The 18,332-nt window shown below is 36.6% G+C and overlaps 1 protein-coding gene across 1 annotated transcript; it reads left to right on the top strand.

Moving 5' to 3' along the window:
- Positions 1–3,295: 3,295 nt before the first annotated feature.
- LOC104267151 (phosphatidylinositol-binding clathrin assembly protein-like) lies at positions 3,296–18,142 on the top strand (the record flags this gene model as incomplete). The annotated part of the gene is made up of 11 exons (XM_009872864.1): positions 3,296–3,432; positions 6,584–6,659; positions 7,672–7,774; positions 7,956–8,049; positions 8,152–8,263; positions 9,294–9,400; positions 9,974–10,015; positions 14,355–14,440; positions 15,651–15,774; positions 17,595–17,731; positions 18,039–18,142. Coding segments are annotated over exons 1-11 (1,105 nt in total), but the record flags the coding sequence as incomplete, so codon positions are not given.
- Between the last annotated feature and the right edge of the window lie 190 nt (positions 18,143–18,332).

The raw sequence follows: 18,332 nt of genomic DNA, 5'->3' as shown, positions 1-18,332 counted from the left end.
ATGCCAATAGGAATATCTTTTTTCCTTTTTAATTAGGTCACAGGGTCCTACATAAGTCAGTAGATCTATTTCTGTAGTATTTTCTATTATTTTAGAGTAACACAAAATGTTATACAGAGGCTGTTCTTTTTTTCTTAGTGGAATGTATGCAGGTCTTTTCTTTTCTGGTGTGGATTCTGTCAGTTCCTCTCAGCCTCCTGAGTTTGGGTTGCAGTGAAGTGGGGCTAGACTATGCTTCTGTTGGCTTAGCACTTCTTGGCTAACTATTGAAAAGCTATAACAAAAAAATGAGTAAGTTAAGGCTGTAGCCAAGTTGGTAACTGTCAGAGATTAGACTTGTGCCTAGATCAAAGTTTAGAAAAACACAAACTCCTAAATTAATTGCATCAGAGGCTTTTAAATGAACGCAGTAATAATGGAAAAAAAACAAGCCCAAGGGAAGAGAAAGTAGTTAATCAAAACCTAAAACTCTTATTCAAGCTTTGAGTATCTTGTAAGAAGTGATAATATAGGTACTGTAAAATCATATAATGTAGCAAAATTAGGCTCTTACAGCTTTTGCCTTAGGAGAAACTTCAGGTCTCCACCAAAACATTGCAAACTGTAAACTTTTCCAATAATGTCACATTGTGACTGTTTTGAGATTTTTTTTTTTTTTTTTTTTGGTCTGCCTGCTCTTACTTTTGGTGGCTAGAGCTCATGACCATCAGGTAAATGCTGATGCACTGTGGTTCTTGCAGAGATACCCAAGTTGTAATATAGTGTGAAGAAAAACTCTTTAACTCTTTCACAGGCAGTAAGTGGCTGTGTCTAATTTGAGTCTGTTTAGTAATCTGTGAAGCTTTTTGATACAGTAGTTGAGAAAATCTGACTTGATGTTTTTGTAATCTACGAATGTGGTTTTTATTTAGAAATTGCTTAAAGTTTTTAAAAAACTCGATGGGCCATTATGTATCCTCGTTTAGTGAGGGAGTTGGGCAGAATAGCTGAATTGCTTTGCTCCTGGTAAAGTAACTGTAAGGTCAGATTTAGCTATTATGTAAATGAAGCTTAAAGATTGCAGATTTGATAATCTGCACTATATGAGCACAAGGGACATACAAATATTTGTATTGGTCAGGTGCTATCTTTTAATTAAGTTTTCCAGCAAGAAATGTTGCATTCCTTAGGCTACATTAAGGCTTGTTGAAGTGACTCTTCTGTTTGAAGTTTTTCTGATGTATAGTTGACAATGCAAATTGCGAAAATAAAGTAGAGTCTTTTGTCAGGACTGCTGGGTTTAAGAAAAATGGTGTTAATTCTTGTATCTGTGTTGAAACAGTTTCAGTTCTATGACAAAATGGAAGAAATGCAGGAATATTAAACCATATGTATTTACAGATTTCTTGAGATATTCCTGAATCAGGAAGATGATGACTTATTTCTTAAACGTTGAAAACATTTGTCACCGCCTGGCTGAACATTTTCCAAAAACCTGTGGTTTTTTCTTCTTTTTTATTTTGGTTCTTTTTTTCTTTTTCTTAATACCTGGATTTATGCATTTTATTTTCTGAAGAGCTGTGTAGTTTCATAGATGATGTGCCGGCATTTCAGATGAGCTGTGGAAGAGAAATCCTTAGTACTCTTCTAGGCCGCGAGATTTTCACAGCTCTTCTAGGTTGCTTAAAACCATCCCCTATGGTACTCTTCTGGTTTAAAGTGTGTGTGCTGTTTTTTTTTCCTTCCTCTATGTGATGTTAACATGTTTCTAAATTCCATTCGAGAAATAGTGCTACAGTTTCACTTGCAGTAGAAATTTATTCCTCTGGGTAATTGGCAAAGTGCTTAGAGTTGTAAGTGCTCAGAGTGTTTATACAAGTACTGTGGTAGGAAAATGAGAATCACTTGCTGTACACATTTCATTCCCGTTTTTTGCTGCTGACATCCATATTGCAGTTGTCCAGTTGTCAGTCTCTCAGGTGTATTCTTTTACACTTCCAGATGTACGGTGTTAATAGCCTTACTCAAAATTACTCTGGTTATTAAGTTAATCTAAACAGTGATTCTTAAAGGACTTTATGTGCTTGATAAAACAGATCTTTAATTAAAATACGTTTGTAAGATATTCTATGTACTAGAACAGGTGCAAATTCTAAGTGCAATATTTCTCTGAAGTATTTTGTCTTGAACTATTAACGTGTGATCTTTTAGGTTCATGTTTAAAATGCTTATGCTAAATCTGTCCTCTACATGCTTCTGCTAAGCCAAGTTGGCCGTTTCAGGGATGCCAACACCTCAGTATTCAGTTGTTGCCCAACTTCCCGAGCACCTACCCATTTTCAAGTTCTTACACAGGAAAACCACTGGTCACAGACTTGGCTTAAATAAGAGGCCACAAAGGACACTTTTCAAATTAGATGTTTATTTTACTGGCCTTGCCCAGTCCTTAAGGTGTACTTTGATCACACCTGAGCCTAATTTAACTCAGAGAGAGAATAAATGTCTAATGAGCAGGTCTTGAGGGATTTAGAATAGTCCTGGACTGGGTTCTTTGCTCTTTTCTTTTTTACTCCATGCAACTTCTGGACCCTGTTCCGGTTTTGTACAGCTGATTGGGCAGAGACTTGAGGCTCTGTCTCTGACCTCCCTCTGATCTGCTCTTGAGTTTATAATCACTTTAAGACATAGAGCTGTTTTTGTTTTGTTTGTTTTTCAATATATACAAAAGCCTGAGAACCTGCCATAATACTCCACAAAACACTCAGTTGAAGATTAGGTTAGTTTAGCTAAGAGGAAAGGTGTGTAGATGCAGATTCTTGCTCTTAATTCTTATAGAAAAGAGACATATTAAAGATTAGTAGCATGTCATTTGTTGTCATATGTGTCAGTACTCCAGTTTGGCTCAGAGTTGCTGCCCATTGACCTCTTGAGGTATAAATGTCTCGGCTCTTCCTTGCTTCTCCAGTTTTCAAGGTGTTGGTTAGATCGAATGGCTTCAAGCATTGAGCATCCAGAAGGTCTACTCTAGCTTTTGGGCAATAGTTTCGTCTTGGCGTTTCTACTGGAGCAGACTCTTATTAATGACATTGGAACTCCATGAAGTTATCGAAATGCCTTTGAAGTTCATGCTTGGAGTCTTTCAGTAAAATGCAGTGATTTTGAGCAAGGAATATAAAGTATCTCAATTATTTCTTAAAGAACTGAAGTTAATGCTTTCATTATGCATTCTCAGTGTAAAGCCACAAAATAACATGATTCTCTTTGAGCGTATAATTCATTGTAATGCTTCTGTATTTCTTCTTTAATTTAGATCTAATACAGTGCACAAATGAAATGAATGTGAATATTCCACAGCTGGCAGACACGCTCTTTGAAAGAACTGCAAACAGTAGCTGGGTTGTAGTGTTCAAAGCTCTAATTACAACACACCACCTCATGATGTATGGAAATGAGGTAAGACATGATTAGTTCTGTTAAAGACTCCTTGGCAGTATTTTAAAAAATGGTCTCAATCTATGAAGCATTGGATATGTATTTTGATTTTGTTTTTAGAGGTCTTTTTCCTCAGCTGATGGCTGTAAAGTACTCAGCCAGACAAGAAAATATTCCTTTGTTATTTCAATACCAAAATGTATCAGTGTTGCAATTTACCTGTGGGTATCTGGGTTGAGCTGTGGAGGAATGAGTGACTCTTCTAGAGTGAAGACTTGAAAAAATTCTGATGAGCTTTGCTTCGTTAGACTAATGCTTATCAGTAAGAGCACAGAAAAAGTCGTTACCACTCCATAAATGTGCAACCAACCTGTGAACAGATAAGAATACTTTATAAAAGGGGAGGAACATAGTGACTAGAATATTTGATCTTGCAAATCGTGATCTAATGGGCCAGATCTTCATATGTTGTTTCCATACATATTCCTCCAAAACAGGTTTTTATTGTGTTTAGTTCACTTAAATTATTTCATCACTGTTTGTGAAAAGCTTATTGGATAGTAACATGGCTTTGAAAATGTAGTAGCCTCTCTTACACAGTCCTTCCATTAAAAACTAAACTTTATCTTGGTCAGGTGACAGTTTGGTCCTGAACTTGTGTGTAGTCCTTCTCCTAATGAATGACTGTTGACTACTGGTAATATTGAAATATTATTCTTAAAGGTACTACTTCCAACCATTAAACTCTTCTGGAAACGTAGTGTTGCCTCCTTTCTCCAAAGCTCTATGAACTTAATTTAAATGACCTGCAAAATATAGAGTTCTTTCTGTTCATGCTTCCTCAAGTTATTTGTGTGCTTAAATTGTAGTTTCAACTGATAATAGGTTTAACTTAGACGATAATATGAAGTACAATTAACTGCTTGGAATTCGCTACTTATTCTAAGTATAAAGCTAAACTGAACGCTGTAAATCAGTTTGTATGTTTTATTCTCTCTTCTTCCAGTAAAGTTAGAGTGTATCCAGAGGAGGGCCACAAAGATGATCCAGGGGCTGGAGCACCTCTACTATGAGAATAGGCTGAGGGAACTGGGATTATTCAGTCTTGAAAAGAGAAGACTCTGGGAGGACCTAATAGCTGCCTTCCAATACCTGAAGGGAACCTACAGGAAGGCTGGGGAGGGACTTTTTACAAGAGTGTCCAGCGACAGGACAAGGGAAAATGGGTTTAAGTTGAAGGAGAATAGATTTAGATTGGATCTTAGGAAGAAATTCTTCAGTACGAGGGCGGCAAGACTTTGGAATAAATTGCCCAGAGATGTTGTGGCTGCCCCCTCCCTGCAGGTGTTCAAGGCCAAGTTGGACAGAGGCTTGGGTAGCCTGATCTAGTTGAGAGGCGTCCCTGCCCATGACTGGGAGTTTGGATTAGATGGTCTTTAAGGTCCCTTCCACTTAAGCCATTCTGTGGTTCTATGATCTACACATGGAGACTTGGGAAAGAAAAAGCAAACTATCAGACAAATGAACCATAGGAAAGAAAAGCAAAACTTGGAGTTGTGGGCTATCAGTCTGCATCTGTTTGCTCATACGGGGATTTGTAGCAGCAGCAGAATTACGTCTTTACTAAAACTGCTTCTTGGCTTTGAATGGGTGCATTTGAAACTTGAAATCTCCTACTGAGATGATGTAGCTTCAGGTGGAACATGTGTACTCTCACTCCTCTAAGATGTAAAAAAGACCTTTTTCTTAAACAGATAAAAATTATCAGATATTGGGCTTCTATTTTAAGTACACGTAAATATAACAAGATCAAAATGTTGTCTGAGCAATCACTGCCTTGCAGTTTCTTGTTTAATATGACTACCTGTTTCTTGTGATGAAGTTTAGGGTGAAGGTGACTTAAAAGTTCTCTCACCTGTGCATTGTGCAAAGCCCTGACATCTGGAGAGTGAGAGTTAGTCTTGGCCCTTTAAAATGAGATTCAGAACAGCACCTAATTTTGAAATGCATATAGACGCCTTTTGAATATCACGGTTCTGTTCCTGATCGTGTTCCAGCTGTTTTTCTTTCGTACCTCTTTGAATGTAGTACTGAGATGTACAAAGATCAGGTAAACTGACTGGAAAACAGAATAAGAAGTTAAAACAGTTCCAGAGCTATTGGTAGGCAAGCTGTGTGTTATAGACTTGTGCAAACTTCATAACGATAGGCTGAGAAAACAGATGGATTTGTTCATGATGTGGTACATGAGAAGTTGAGGAATCTATTGCGCCCCTTGGAAGGTAAAAGTAGTGCTTTCAGTTTAAATAGTACTCATGAGAAGAATTTTTTGCAGTGCTAAGCCCTTACTACAATTCCTGAAGAGCAGGTACTATACTGAGCCTGACTAAAAAAATACTATGATGGGGAGTGTGATAGTCCAGACCTGGCAGACAGATTTCGGCCACAAAAGGTGAAAGAACAGGCCCTGTGTGCTGTGGCAGCAGAGGGTTTCAGATAATCCTTTTTCATGGACTAAAACACATACAAAGAAGCAAGTCAAGAAGTCACAGTCAGATCTATGTGGAACAGTGGGTGACAGAGAAACTTTTAAAACTACCTGCTACATGGATGTGTTGGCCTCTTTCTCTTGTGTTATTTATGGAGTCAGCTATTATTTGTGAAAACTTAATTATTGTGTACTCAGATCATCGCAGCATAATATATATAAAAAACATACAATTAGCACAATTATACATATTGTATGCTCACTGTAATTTCAGAACTGCTAATATTACTAATTAAACTTTGTAACTAAGCCTGTCTCCCGCTTCTACAGCAGCAATAGAGCTGTGCAAACCTTGAGGGTTTAGATAATGTGAATAGTATTTTTGGTTTGTGTTTTGCAGTTCTAAACTATGTCTACCTAAGCAGCTTCCTCTGAGATTATTATTATTTTTTAATGCACAGGCAGTGATGTCTGTCTAGTTTATATTATTACCAAACGGTTTTGCGTTTCAAAGACTTTTTACTGACCAGTAGTTTTAAGTTTTCCTTTAGTTTTTTCCCTTTTCACTAATTTCTGTTGTTAGAGGTTACTAGAAACAGTTACAAGGTAAGTGTAGTTTTCTTGTACTATGCTTAAATGTTTTGACTCTCGCAACAATGATATTCTCAACTTCTTCACCAACAGCGCTTTATCCAGTATCTTGCATCCCGAAACACTTTGTTCAATTTAAATAACTACCTGGACAAAAGTGCCATGCAGGGTAAGGATCTTTCACTGAAGGAAGTAACCCTACTGCTTCTTTTTTTTTCTCTGTCATCATGCCTGTTGGTGCACTCTAGGAGACAAATGACATTTAGAAGAAAGGGTATTACGATTTATATTGCATGAGACACCAAAAAAATGTGCAACCAAGAAGGGGGCTGGTTAGCTCAGTGGTTTGAGTGCAGTGTTGACAACAGTAGCAACACTGAGGTTGCGGGTTTGATTCCCGCTCGGTCCCCATGTGTTGCCTGGTCTAGTTGAGAGGTGGCGTCCCCGCCCGTGACAGGGAGGTTGGACTAGATGATCTCTAAGGTCCCTTCCAGCCTAGGCCATTCTATGATTCTATGTAGACACAAGGAAACAGAGATTCTGAGTTACCTAGCTGAGGCCTAGAAATCTGTCTGTAATGCATCATGTGCATACAGAGCTGTAAAACTTAAAAAGTGAACTCTTAATGATGACCAGCATAAACTTGATGCATATTAGCACAATGATCTGATTTTGCTGTTGCATTTTAGTGTCTACGAAGTAAATGTTTACTGTTAGGATGCATGGAATGGTAACTAGGATTTGCTATATAAATAGTGAGAACTTCAAATCTCTGACAAGTCTTTAATTACTTGTTAATGGTGGAAAACACTTTTGGGTCTTTTTATAGTTTTTGAAGCATTGCAAATAAGTTGCCAGTCTTCAGTGTTTTACTAGGAATACATTTTTATTCTGCTTTTGGGAATGTCTTAAGAGTTGCTTGGGTATTGCCTAATATTTTAATGTGGTTAGGTGTTCTCATAATTACAGTGAGTGTCTTTCTGATCTTAGCAAGTTGGGAAGAAACTAGCATTGCATCTCAAGGTGAAACAGTGAATCTCAAGGCTCCAGAAAGTGCCTGTGAAGGACATTTTATGCAAGTTGATGTAAAATGGGCTAGTAGGAGAATAGTTCTTTATAAGAACTTGTAATAATCTGTAGGTGTTCAAAATGTCTAACTTAAAAATGCTTAACTTTTTTAGGCTATGATATGTCTACCTTCATTAGGCGATATAGCAGATACTTGAATGAAAAAGCACTTTCATATAGGCTTGTAGCAGTTGACTTCACCAAAATGAAAAGAGGGTAAGACTGCTACTGCTTCTTTTGTTTGGCCTTGCATATTGAGGGGAGGGAAATACCAATTATTCCTGAGCTTATCATAGATTCATGTTCCTTTTGTCCCTTTGAAGCAGTATGTTGTTGAAATAGAATGATATGTTGAGATTTCTTGGTAACTTGTAAACATGTGTCTTCTACTTTGTAGGATAGATGGAGTGATGAGAACCATGAATGCTGAAAAGCTTCTGAAAACCCTTCCAATCATACAGAACCAGCTTGATGCACTACTTGATTTTGATGTAAATACTTTAAACTCAGTGTTAGATAACATTTTCATTTTGAAGCAAGAGTTTCATTGTTTTAAAAAATGCTAATTTACTTTCTCATTGCTTTCTACACAGGCAAATCCAAATGAACTAACAAATGGTGTTATAAATGCTGCCTTTATGCTCCTCTTTAAAGATTCCATTAGGCTTTTTGCAGCGTACAATGAGGGGATTATTAATCTTTTAGGTATGTGAGAATTTTTTTAGCTTTTAAACTTTTGTGAAAGATATTGAGAAAATTAATAAATATAGACAGTTTCTGATTGCTGTTTCCTAATAATTTCTCTTTGGTCCATTACCATTAAATTTGGCCTCAGTTTCAGTGGCAGCTAACATAAGCTTAAACATATGCTTCCATCCTGAAGAATACATCTTGAAACAGAAATTGAGATGAGATAGTGGCTGGTGAGACTAAAACAAAGATACCATAAATGTGCACTGGATAACCTTTGGCAGTTGGACTGTAGAAGTATTAATGAGAGACCTGATATTTTGAGTGGTTAGTATAGTTACGGTATGAATGACTTTTGTTTTCCTATACTTTCTTTGTAGCTTGACTATTAACTTTTGTCTGGTACTTGAATCTATGTGAGCCTAGTAGGTGACACAGGGTTTTTTGTGTGAGTGATGAGCTCTTACCAAAGCATTGTAATGACTATTCAAGTAAATTTCTGAATGAAAACATTTGATCAATTTGTTCTGTTAATATATTAATGTTTACACAATGAAATATTTGTAAGTATAATAGGGCAAAACCATAAAGTGAAGCATGTGGTTGACGCTCCTGATAGATCAGTTCAGTATATGTGCCACTTCAGTAGCCATTCTGATGTGTTTTGGATGTTGAGCCCATTTACAAACATCAGAATGTATTGATACGGGGTCTAAAAATGTAAATATGTACCAGGAATGTTTTCAAATGATAATTTGCTTATTACTAGCTAATAAGCTGACTTGAAAAAAATTCCCCTAAACACCTAATTTTTTTTTTGCATTATGTTCCAATATATGGAAATAGAAAAATCAATGGTATTCTATTGATTGTTCTATTACAAAAGGTGTCAATTATTTATGTAGACATTAAAAATCTGAATAGCTTTGAGTTGCTCCTGTCTCTTCTCTCTCTGAAGCTCATCTTGGATTAACTTTTATAGTACTGTGTCAGCTTTTTGTTGAGGAGGCTGTTATCTTAAAAAAGATTTTATTTGCATCCTCAGAAAGATATTTTGATATGAAGAAGAACCAGTGCAAAGAAGGCTTGGATATTTACAAAAAATTTCTAGCCAGAATGACCAAATTGTCAGAATTCCTCAAAGTAGCAGAAGTAAGTAAATCTACATCTGTGGAAAGGGTATCGTTTAGCTGTCTGTACTGTCTGTACAGTAGTCTGTATTTGTAATAACTACTTCACAAGCAGATTAGATATTTTAAAGATTTATTGCACTTGTTAACATGAAGTGAGATTCTTGGGTATCCTTTTTATTAGCCAGACAATGTAGTAAACTTGCTAAAGTGCTGTTATGAATCTCATGAATAATCCAAAATGTAGGAACTGATTATTACAGTGTTTATACAGTGCTCTCCTTTACTGTAACTACTCAAAATGGAAAATTAGTTCCAGTAAGCAGTGTGGTGTTTTTCTAATGCTCCCTGTAAACTTTTCTGCATGAAAAAGTTAGACTGGTTGGAAAGTCAGTTTTGCTTTGAGATGCAATTTAATGCAGTTGTGATTTCTAAGGTGTATTCCTAGTGAAACTTGTAACAATTCAGAAAGTTGTGAGTATCACTTTTTAATACATTAGTTTCTATGTAACATGCAGATATCGGTGGTTTTTTTTCATTGCATGTAGTAATGTACATATGGTTTGGTTTTGTGTTTTTTTTCTTTTAAATCCAGCAAGTTGGAATTGACCAGGGTGACATTCCAGATCTTACTCAGGTCAGTATATATATCATATTAAACCAACTATTTTGTTCTTTGTGTTTTTAAAGGTTGATGTGAATCATTGTAATCATTCATCTTGAGAATGTGTTCCCTTCCTTGTATTTATATATGGGAAATATGTCTGATGACTTTTTCGGTGGATTAGATGTTCTCAGTATGAAATTTTCTTTTTGATTGTTTAAAGCAATAAAAATCACAGAAAATTGGTTTTTTATCACAGAGGATTCACTGTCATGTAAGCTACAAGCATCTTGCCATGCCTTGATGCAAACCTTTTATTTCACTTTACCTTAGTGTCTTCAGCACACTTGAAGATTACATTAGCTAGTTCAATCAATAATTTTTTTCTTTAACAAGGTCTGAATAGATTTGTTGTTTCTCATCAGCACTTAACACTGACTTTGATGTTACTCAGCAGTATGAGGGATATGTGCAATACAGGTTGTGCATTGGAATGTTTAGTCTAAAAGGTGGAATACTGGGGTACACCTCCTAGTGAAGATAAATTGGGAAAGGGGGGGAAAAGTTTAGAAAGCGGGAAAAAAAAGGTGATATATGATTGGCCCTGGTGAACAGGAGACAGTGATAGCCCACAGAATGGCATAAAGTTATTTGCAAGTTCCTTCAGTTTGTACAGACACTGCTTCTAACCTAGGACCAACCCAACAGGATGGAGGATTTTGGTATTCTTTCTGCAGTGCAGAGTTACCTGATGGGTGAAATCATGCCAATCTGTCAGGACACTCATGGTGAACTAGAGTGCCTTAGAATTGTAGATGCTCAAGCTGTTTTAAGTCAAGTCAGTGTGAAACAGTTATGTCTTAATGAGTAAACTTTGACCAATCACATCTAATCCTACACTATCTTCACAAAATTAAATTTCATGGGTTAATAATGTAAAAATGTATCTACTGTGAAGATCTGCCTAAACTTCATCAGTGTGTGTTTAATGGAAATCAAATCTAAACCACAAATTTTCATTGTCAGTGATGTTCATTTGCCTACAGTATGATTTACATCTGAAATCATACATGCTTCAAATCTCCAATATGTGTTTCTAGCAATTAATATTAATGCCTTTAGGAACTTGTAGACCTTTCTGATAGGAAAGAAGTATGACTGTAAGCAGCAGGATAAGAGCACATAATGAGTGAAAACAGTAGTTTGATGTTTTCTATTGGTGTTTGATCTTAGCATCTTACTGTTTCTTATTAAACAGTATTAAACTGGTCTATATTATGCTAATCAAACCATACTTAAGCCTAAAGTTACTTTGCTGGATTTGTGTGCACCTGTCCAGTTAATTGGGCTATTATAAGGCTCTGCAAAGTAGGGGATTTTAAATTTTCTAATAAGGGATTTAACTTCATTTTGCTGCTTTTATATCTGAAAATTTCAGTGAGCGAGACCCTTTATATCTACTGTTCTTGCAACCTTTTTTTTTAGTAGCTCAGCTATTTTGTTTAAATGTGCTAGGGCATGAAAGGCAATTCTTTGAACTGTGGTGGTAGATAGCAGCATCATGTGTATTTTGATAATTTCAGTGTTACTGTTAAGCATCCTGCTTCCATAGTAAATTTCATGGCATTTAGTATGCATCGAATAATTGTACATCAGTTCACTGCTGGGTTAAAAGAATTTACTAAAATTTCTTAATAATAAGCTTTCACAAAATTTACTTTTTTGTGTGTTTGTGTTTCTGAAATAAGTTCTGAGAAGAACATGTCTTGCTTATTTTCTGGTCTACCATTTTTCTTTTTTTTCTATCTTAATATATACCAGAAATGTAAACAAAGTACTTATCTTCTGGGGAAATGCATATTTCAGAGTTTCCTTAAGCTATTCCTGACAACAATGGCTTTATCTCTTGGATATTTGTTATTACTGCTACTGTATAATTGTTTTTCTTCCTTGATTTTAATGCTCACACTACTGCCACTTCTGCAAGTTACAGTAAAGAATTTTTCTTTGTAGGTGCCCCATTTAACAGTGATGTTGCTTGTTTCTGTTTATTGTTATTGCTGTATTTCATGAATGCAGCTGGGTCATTTTCCTCTGTGTCAATGTTTATCACACGTTGTTGGGTGGGACGAGGGAGGCTGAGTCATAGAAGTCATTCAAGTTATATTGTCGGTATTATTAGCCCAGGCATCTTTTCTGACGTAAAACTGCTAAGATCTGTTCACTCAGAATTTCATCTCCGGTGTTTTGTTGGATATCTGCAGCAATGAGAAAATTCAGAGAAGTTACTGGTTTGTTTGGTTTAGGTTTTATTGTTGAGGGAGTTGTTGAGAGGGTTTTGGAAACAGTTAAGTATAGAATATACTTTTCCACACAGATAAGTTTTTAGAGTGGCCTTGAAGAAAAAATGAAGACTAGGAAGAACTTCCTGGAATTAGAGTATAGTCTCCTGCTGTTAAGATTATCTATCTAGCTGTGTCATGCCTTTTGCAAACTATTGTTTCTCCTCAAAGGTAAAAGTATGGGGGGTTTTGGTTTGTGGTGGGGTGTTTTGTGGGTTTGTTTTTCTTTGGTTTTGTAGCTGATACTTTTCCAGAAAGGCATTTCAAAATGTTCCCCCTTGGAGTTTAGTGAGTTTGGAGTTTAGTGGAGTTTGAATGCTGAATTTATTCATGACCAGTTGTTTAGGTAATTACGCTGTCTTAGCTTACCTAGCTCTATTTACAGAAAGAATTATCAACTATGGCCTTAACTTTAAGCCAAGCAGTCTTACAGGATTATTCTAATTGCTTATCTTTGCATCTCTTGTAGCTTGAATTGGCCTTTATTGAATATGGGATCCTAGAATTGTGCTCTGTATTTCAGAGGGGAGCATGTCAATGCCTTTTCTGATTAATATCTTTCCTCTTTCCAGGAAATGCTTTTTTGTACAGAAGGGCTAGCAAGGGCAAAGTTGTTTTTCTTCCAAACAATGCCTATTTTGTCTGTTTTACCTACAGAAAATTGACAAATGGTGCAAGAGACTTAATGTCTCTGAATCCTTGCCAGATGAAGAGGACTGAGCTGGCGAGTAGATTAAAACTTTAGAGGTCTCTTACCTTCATCTGAATCTTCAGTTGAATTTTTTTCATTTGTTTTATGGTGTATGGGCTACGTAGTTAAAAACAAAGACTAATGTGGCTAGAATAGCAGGGCAGTGAAGTCTTCCAAAAATGCCAGCCTAATAATTGTGCTTGCTGGAGGTTGTTTTTATAGGGTGATTTGGAAAAATCTTCCTACTAAGAGTCTGTAAACAAGATGAGTTCAGATTTATTCTGAGCTTTGAAGCTGTTTTGTTTGATATGGAAGGAATATTTCTGTACTGCATAAAAGTATATGGCAGAAAGAAAGCAGATTATGATTTGCACTTTTTTCTTGTTTTCTGTAGGAAGCAAAGCAGCTCTAGTGTGCCTTAGGCTGTTTATTTTAAACTTGCTCTTTTTTTGTTACCAGTCAGTTAAAATCTTTGTCTTGGGTACAGAATAATGACATGGCTGTGCTCTCAGAAGGCTTGTTAGGCTTATGAGTGATCACCTAAAACTCATTTAGGTGTATGGAGTCTTAACTGAGGTGTATAGAGCCTGACTTCCTGATGGACTTTTAAGTGGCATGAAGCTCCCTTTTTTTAATAAAAATATTCTTAATTACTTAAAAAAACCCTAGCTTAATGTTTAAAAACTGCTTGTGAGCAATGCTTTTCTGGCGGGTGTAGGAAATACATCAAAAACCAACTTTATTTCAAGTGATGTTATTATTTCCTGATGTTTTAGACTACCAAAGGCTTTGGAGTAATTAATTTGGTTTGAATAGCTACTCAGTCTGCAATAGTATTGTTAGGATCAGATTGAACTTGATCACTGCTTTTTTTATCAAACCAAACATCCTTCTGTAGTCAAGTATTTCTCATGCAAGCCTTTGACTGTAAATATTTTAATAGAAAGTGATTGGATTTTTGTTGTTGGGGGGGAAAGGAGATCAAAAATGTAAAGACTTCATTTTGGTCCTTCTGCAAGCTTAAGGGGGTATTACTTAGTCAGCTGTGATTATTGGATTAATCTTAATGTAACAACTACTGTTGCCAAAACCAAGGATGCAACTTGCGTGTGCAGAAGCAGACCTACTCTGCAGAACCTTTACTTTGTAGCTCTGTGGTGCTGCTTCTTTTAAAGAACCACAACTGGATAGATAGGTAGGCAGGATAGCAGCAAAACCTTGAAGGCACGTTAATTGATGTGTGAGACTTTGGTTTTAGTGGATAAGGAAATGATAAGCTGTATATTAAACAATGATCTGTTGTCTATAAGCAGTATTTATAAAAATACTTTAACTTCAGGCACCCAGCAGCTTGCTTGAAGCACTGGAACAGCATCTGGCTTCTGTGGAGGGAAAGAAGACAAAAGAAGTCTCTGCTGCCAGCAGGTGAGCATCCAATGGATCGCAGCAATGTCTATACTTAGGATTTCTCATCTTCATCCTAAGGATTTTCAGGATTCAGTCATTTGGTGTTCTCACTGAATTTTATTCACTTCCAGATACATCTTCCTAGAAGTATAAATAAAGCATGTAGTGAGTAGAAGTTAGCTTGGTCACATTTGAAATCTAAGTACGTCTGCCTGATTCTTTGATAGATGACATGCTGTAATAAACCACTGAGCTGAGACCTTATATATTATTCTTTTTAGCTTTTACTTGTTTGAAATCCTTCGGCTTGTAAGACTTAAGGTATTTGAGTTTCGGGCTTTTTTAGCCAAGATAGGGTGGTATTTATCTTTATTGTCAATTATCTAATTCTTGGACTGTGAATTTATCTTAACCTGCTTATAAAAGTTCTTCTGTCCCTTCTCAGAACAGCCAAATTAGCTTAGACGCTTTGTGCTGACAGGAATTGTGTTACTCTATGTGAAGTATGGTATCAGTGTATAAGCAAACAGTACTCTGACTGAAGAGTGAGAATGCTCTTTTAGCATAGATGTTCTTCCAGAGAAACTTGGTAGATATTGATAAATGTATGCATGTAAGTCATATTCCTGAGTTGCTGTCTTGCTCCTCAGGTTATTTTTTTTCAAGTACCTGAGAATTCACTACCACAGTATTCTGCTAAAAAGTGTACTATGTAGGGAATAGCTTCTTTGTTTTATTTACTGTCATACATATAACATGTAGGGTGCTGGTTAGTTCAGTGGTTTGAGCGCGGTGCTGACAACAATGACTGACAGACGCCGAGGTCGTGGGTTTGATTCCCGCTCGGTCCCCATGTGTTGCCTGGTCTAGTCGAGAGGTGGCGTCCCTGCCCACAACAGGGAGGTTGCACTAGATGATCTCTAAGGTCCCTTCCAATTTATACCATTCTATGACTCTATGTACAAACAAGCTTTCTGTGCCTCTGCCACTTACATGGAACAAAATTTTAGTCTAGTCTGTGTGACATTAAAGATAAAAAACAACTGTTAAGTTCCATGCTTTCCAGTGTAGTATTGGAGTATTTGCTTTTCTGTACTAGAGAGTAAGAGAAGACAACGCTGGAGTGGAGGGGGAGTGACACACAACTAGATAAGGCACTTAATTTCACTGTAACTGATGCATACCTGACTCTTTCTTAATAGCAATTCTTAATTATTACTGTTTTTAGAGCTAGTGCCCTATCCAGTGCTGTTTCCACACTTGCCAATACAGGAATGTCGTTTAGCAGGATGGATGAGAAAGAAAAGCAGCAGGCATTGGAAGAAGAACAAGCTAGACTGCAGGCACTTAAGGTACTATAATTTTACAAGTTTGTGTTCTGAGATTTAAATTTTTTTTAACTGGATACGTGTGCAAACAAATACTGTTTTAAAATAATGTGTGATGAGCGAGCTCTTATCTTAAGAGACCAAGACATGATTCTGTAGGGTGCTGGTGTGATGGCTGCCAGTTGTGGTGACTCTTCTGCCAGGAGTGTGATTTGAATAGCAGACAGCTGACACAAATTATGTTTTTTATTACAAGATATTGTTTAGCTTCAAGATTCACAAAATATGTATACGGTTCTAGGTTACATCTTGGCAGCTGAATATACAGCATTGCTATTGTGAGGCTGATTATTGGTAGGAAGGAGTTATTTTTACTCATGGTGCATGGAATATGACTTCAGTGTGATTTTTTTTTTTTTTTTTTCAGTCATGTTGCTTACATTTAGGTATAATTTATGGACTTTGAATAACAATGCGTTGGAAAGAAAATAAGTGTGTTTGCTCTTTTTTAATGCACTTTCCTTTGTTTGTTGGTGCTTATTGAGTAGTCCTCTTGGTAACATCCCTCTCCAGACCTGAATCTTGGTCTTTCAGGTACTTTTAACTTGTTTATAACTGGTTCCTGTGAATACACACAGTAAAAAGTCTCAAATAAGACAAGGTGCTTCTCTTGCTGAAAGCTAAATCTGTAGTTCTGTCATATTCCACTTGCACATGCAAGTGGGGCAGTTGGGAATTTTTCTTGTGTTGCTTTAACATCTCCAGACACACCTGAGTGAGGAAGCAACTCTGCTAATATCTGGAGGTCACATTATGAGAGCCTTCAAGCAATTTAGAGTCTAAAAGCAAACTTTGGTCACGCAGAGTTGAGTTTCATCTCAGGAGTTATAGAGGTCTGTTGAAGATTCTCTACTTTCCAGACTTGGTATAAGGTATATTTTCCAAATTAATACGAAGGAAGGCTTTTTTGCTATTGAACCACAGTCTTGGCATGCCTTGCTGCCTGCTACTGAACTGCTTTACTTGAATCTTAGCAAGTGTTGTGATGATGCTGTTTGGGGTTTGTTTGTTGGTTTGGGTTTTTTTTTTTTTTGGAGGGTGGTGGTGTTTGATTTCAGGAGTTGCATCAGATGTCTTTCCTCTTCACTGTCCCATATCAACTGTAATAGGACTTGTAGCTGCTGTAACTGAAAAATTAAATTAATTGATAAAAATTTTCCTTGGTGCGGCAGGAAAGCTTGCAAGCTCACTCGATGCTTTACTTGAAAAATGAAAGCAGTGTAAAGCATCCACCTGTGTTTTGACCTGTGCTGTAAAAATGCAGTAGGCATATCTAGAATAACAAAGCATGTAAAGCTAAAATTAACAACATAAACTAGCAAACCAAAAATCTTGTTTAAGAGCAACACCACATGAAGATTATTAGGATGCATATTGTCAGTCTGACTCCTGAACATCTGAATTGAATTGTGAAGAGATCCTAACAGAGAGAGATGAGTCTTCCTGAACAAAGGTCTATCAGCCTGTTTTTATGAGTGACAGTGAAGGGAGCCTAGAATGTGTAGCCTGAATAGAAGTATTTTATGTCTGGGCAGTTATATATAGTTCAAAAAAATTAGTTGTTTAAAACCTAAATTCCCACCTTGATTTTTAAAGGCTTTGTTAAAAACAAATACTCTTCTCTCTAATTTCAGTCATCTTTCTATTTTCAGGACTTTACAGAAGAATTAACTGTTCTGTTCTATTAAGAACATAATTAAAATTGTTTCTTGGAAAAGATCTTCAGGACTGAAGGGTTAATAAAATTAATAAAACTAAAACGTAAACTGTATATAATTTTTCAGGAGCAGCGATTAAGAGAGATTTATGTAGTACCAAGTTCCACTTCTACATCAGCATCACCAAGCACCTTATCAGGAAAAAGTGTGAATACAACTGTAGCTGCTGACATCTTTGCAGTATCAGCACCCACAACGAATAGGTGAGAGAGACTTTGCTTTCTGAAACAAATTACTGTGGTGGTCTATAGCTCCACAAGCAACTCAAAAGCACTGATCCTAGTTATTTCTCAAGTACTTTTCAAGAATACTTTTTGCTCATGCTTTCCTGGTGTATTCACAGGAACTTTGGTTATCAATCAATAAGTGTTTAATTACTAGTTTTGGTTTGTAATGCTATTATTATTGGGCTACTAATGAACAAGAAAAAGCAAGATTGGTATGAGTGTTTGTCTGACATGATGCCTGTTTCATATTTTAATGTTTCTTTCTTTCTCTCTTCTTACTCAGCATGCCCAACCTTTCTAGTGATCTTTTTGATCTTCAGCCTGCGTTTGTTCCAACTGTGCAGAGTACTCCAGCTATATCAACATCGGCAAGCAGTGCTTGGGGAGGTGAGCTGATTTGATTATTTGGCTTAAAATATGGGTGAATTCTCAGAATACAAGAATAATATGCACAGTATCAGAGAATGTTAGGGGTTGGAAGGGACCTCAAAAGATCATCTAGTCTAGCCACCCTGCCAGAGCAGGATCACCCAGAGCAGAGTGCATGGGAATGTGTCCAGGCAGGTTTTGAATGTCT

The sequence above is a fragment of the Apaloderma vittatum genome, unplaced genomic scaffold (assembly GCF_000703405.1).
Source record: "Apaloderma vittatum isolate BGI_N311 unplaced genomic scaffold, ASM70340v1 scaffold45147, whole genome shotgun sequence".
NCBI lineage: Eukaryota > Metazoa > Chordata > Aves > Trogoniformes > Trogonidae > Apaloderma > Apaloderma vittatum.
This window is presented reverse-complemented; position numbering and strand designations above follow the sequence as displayed.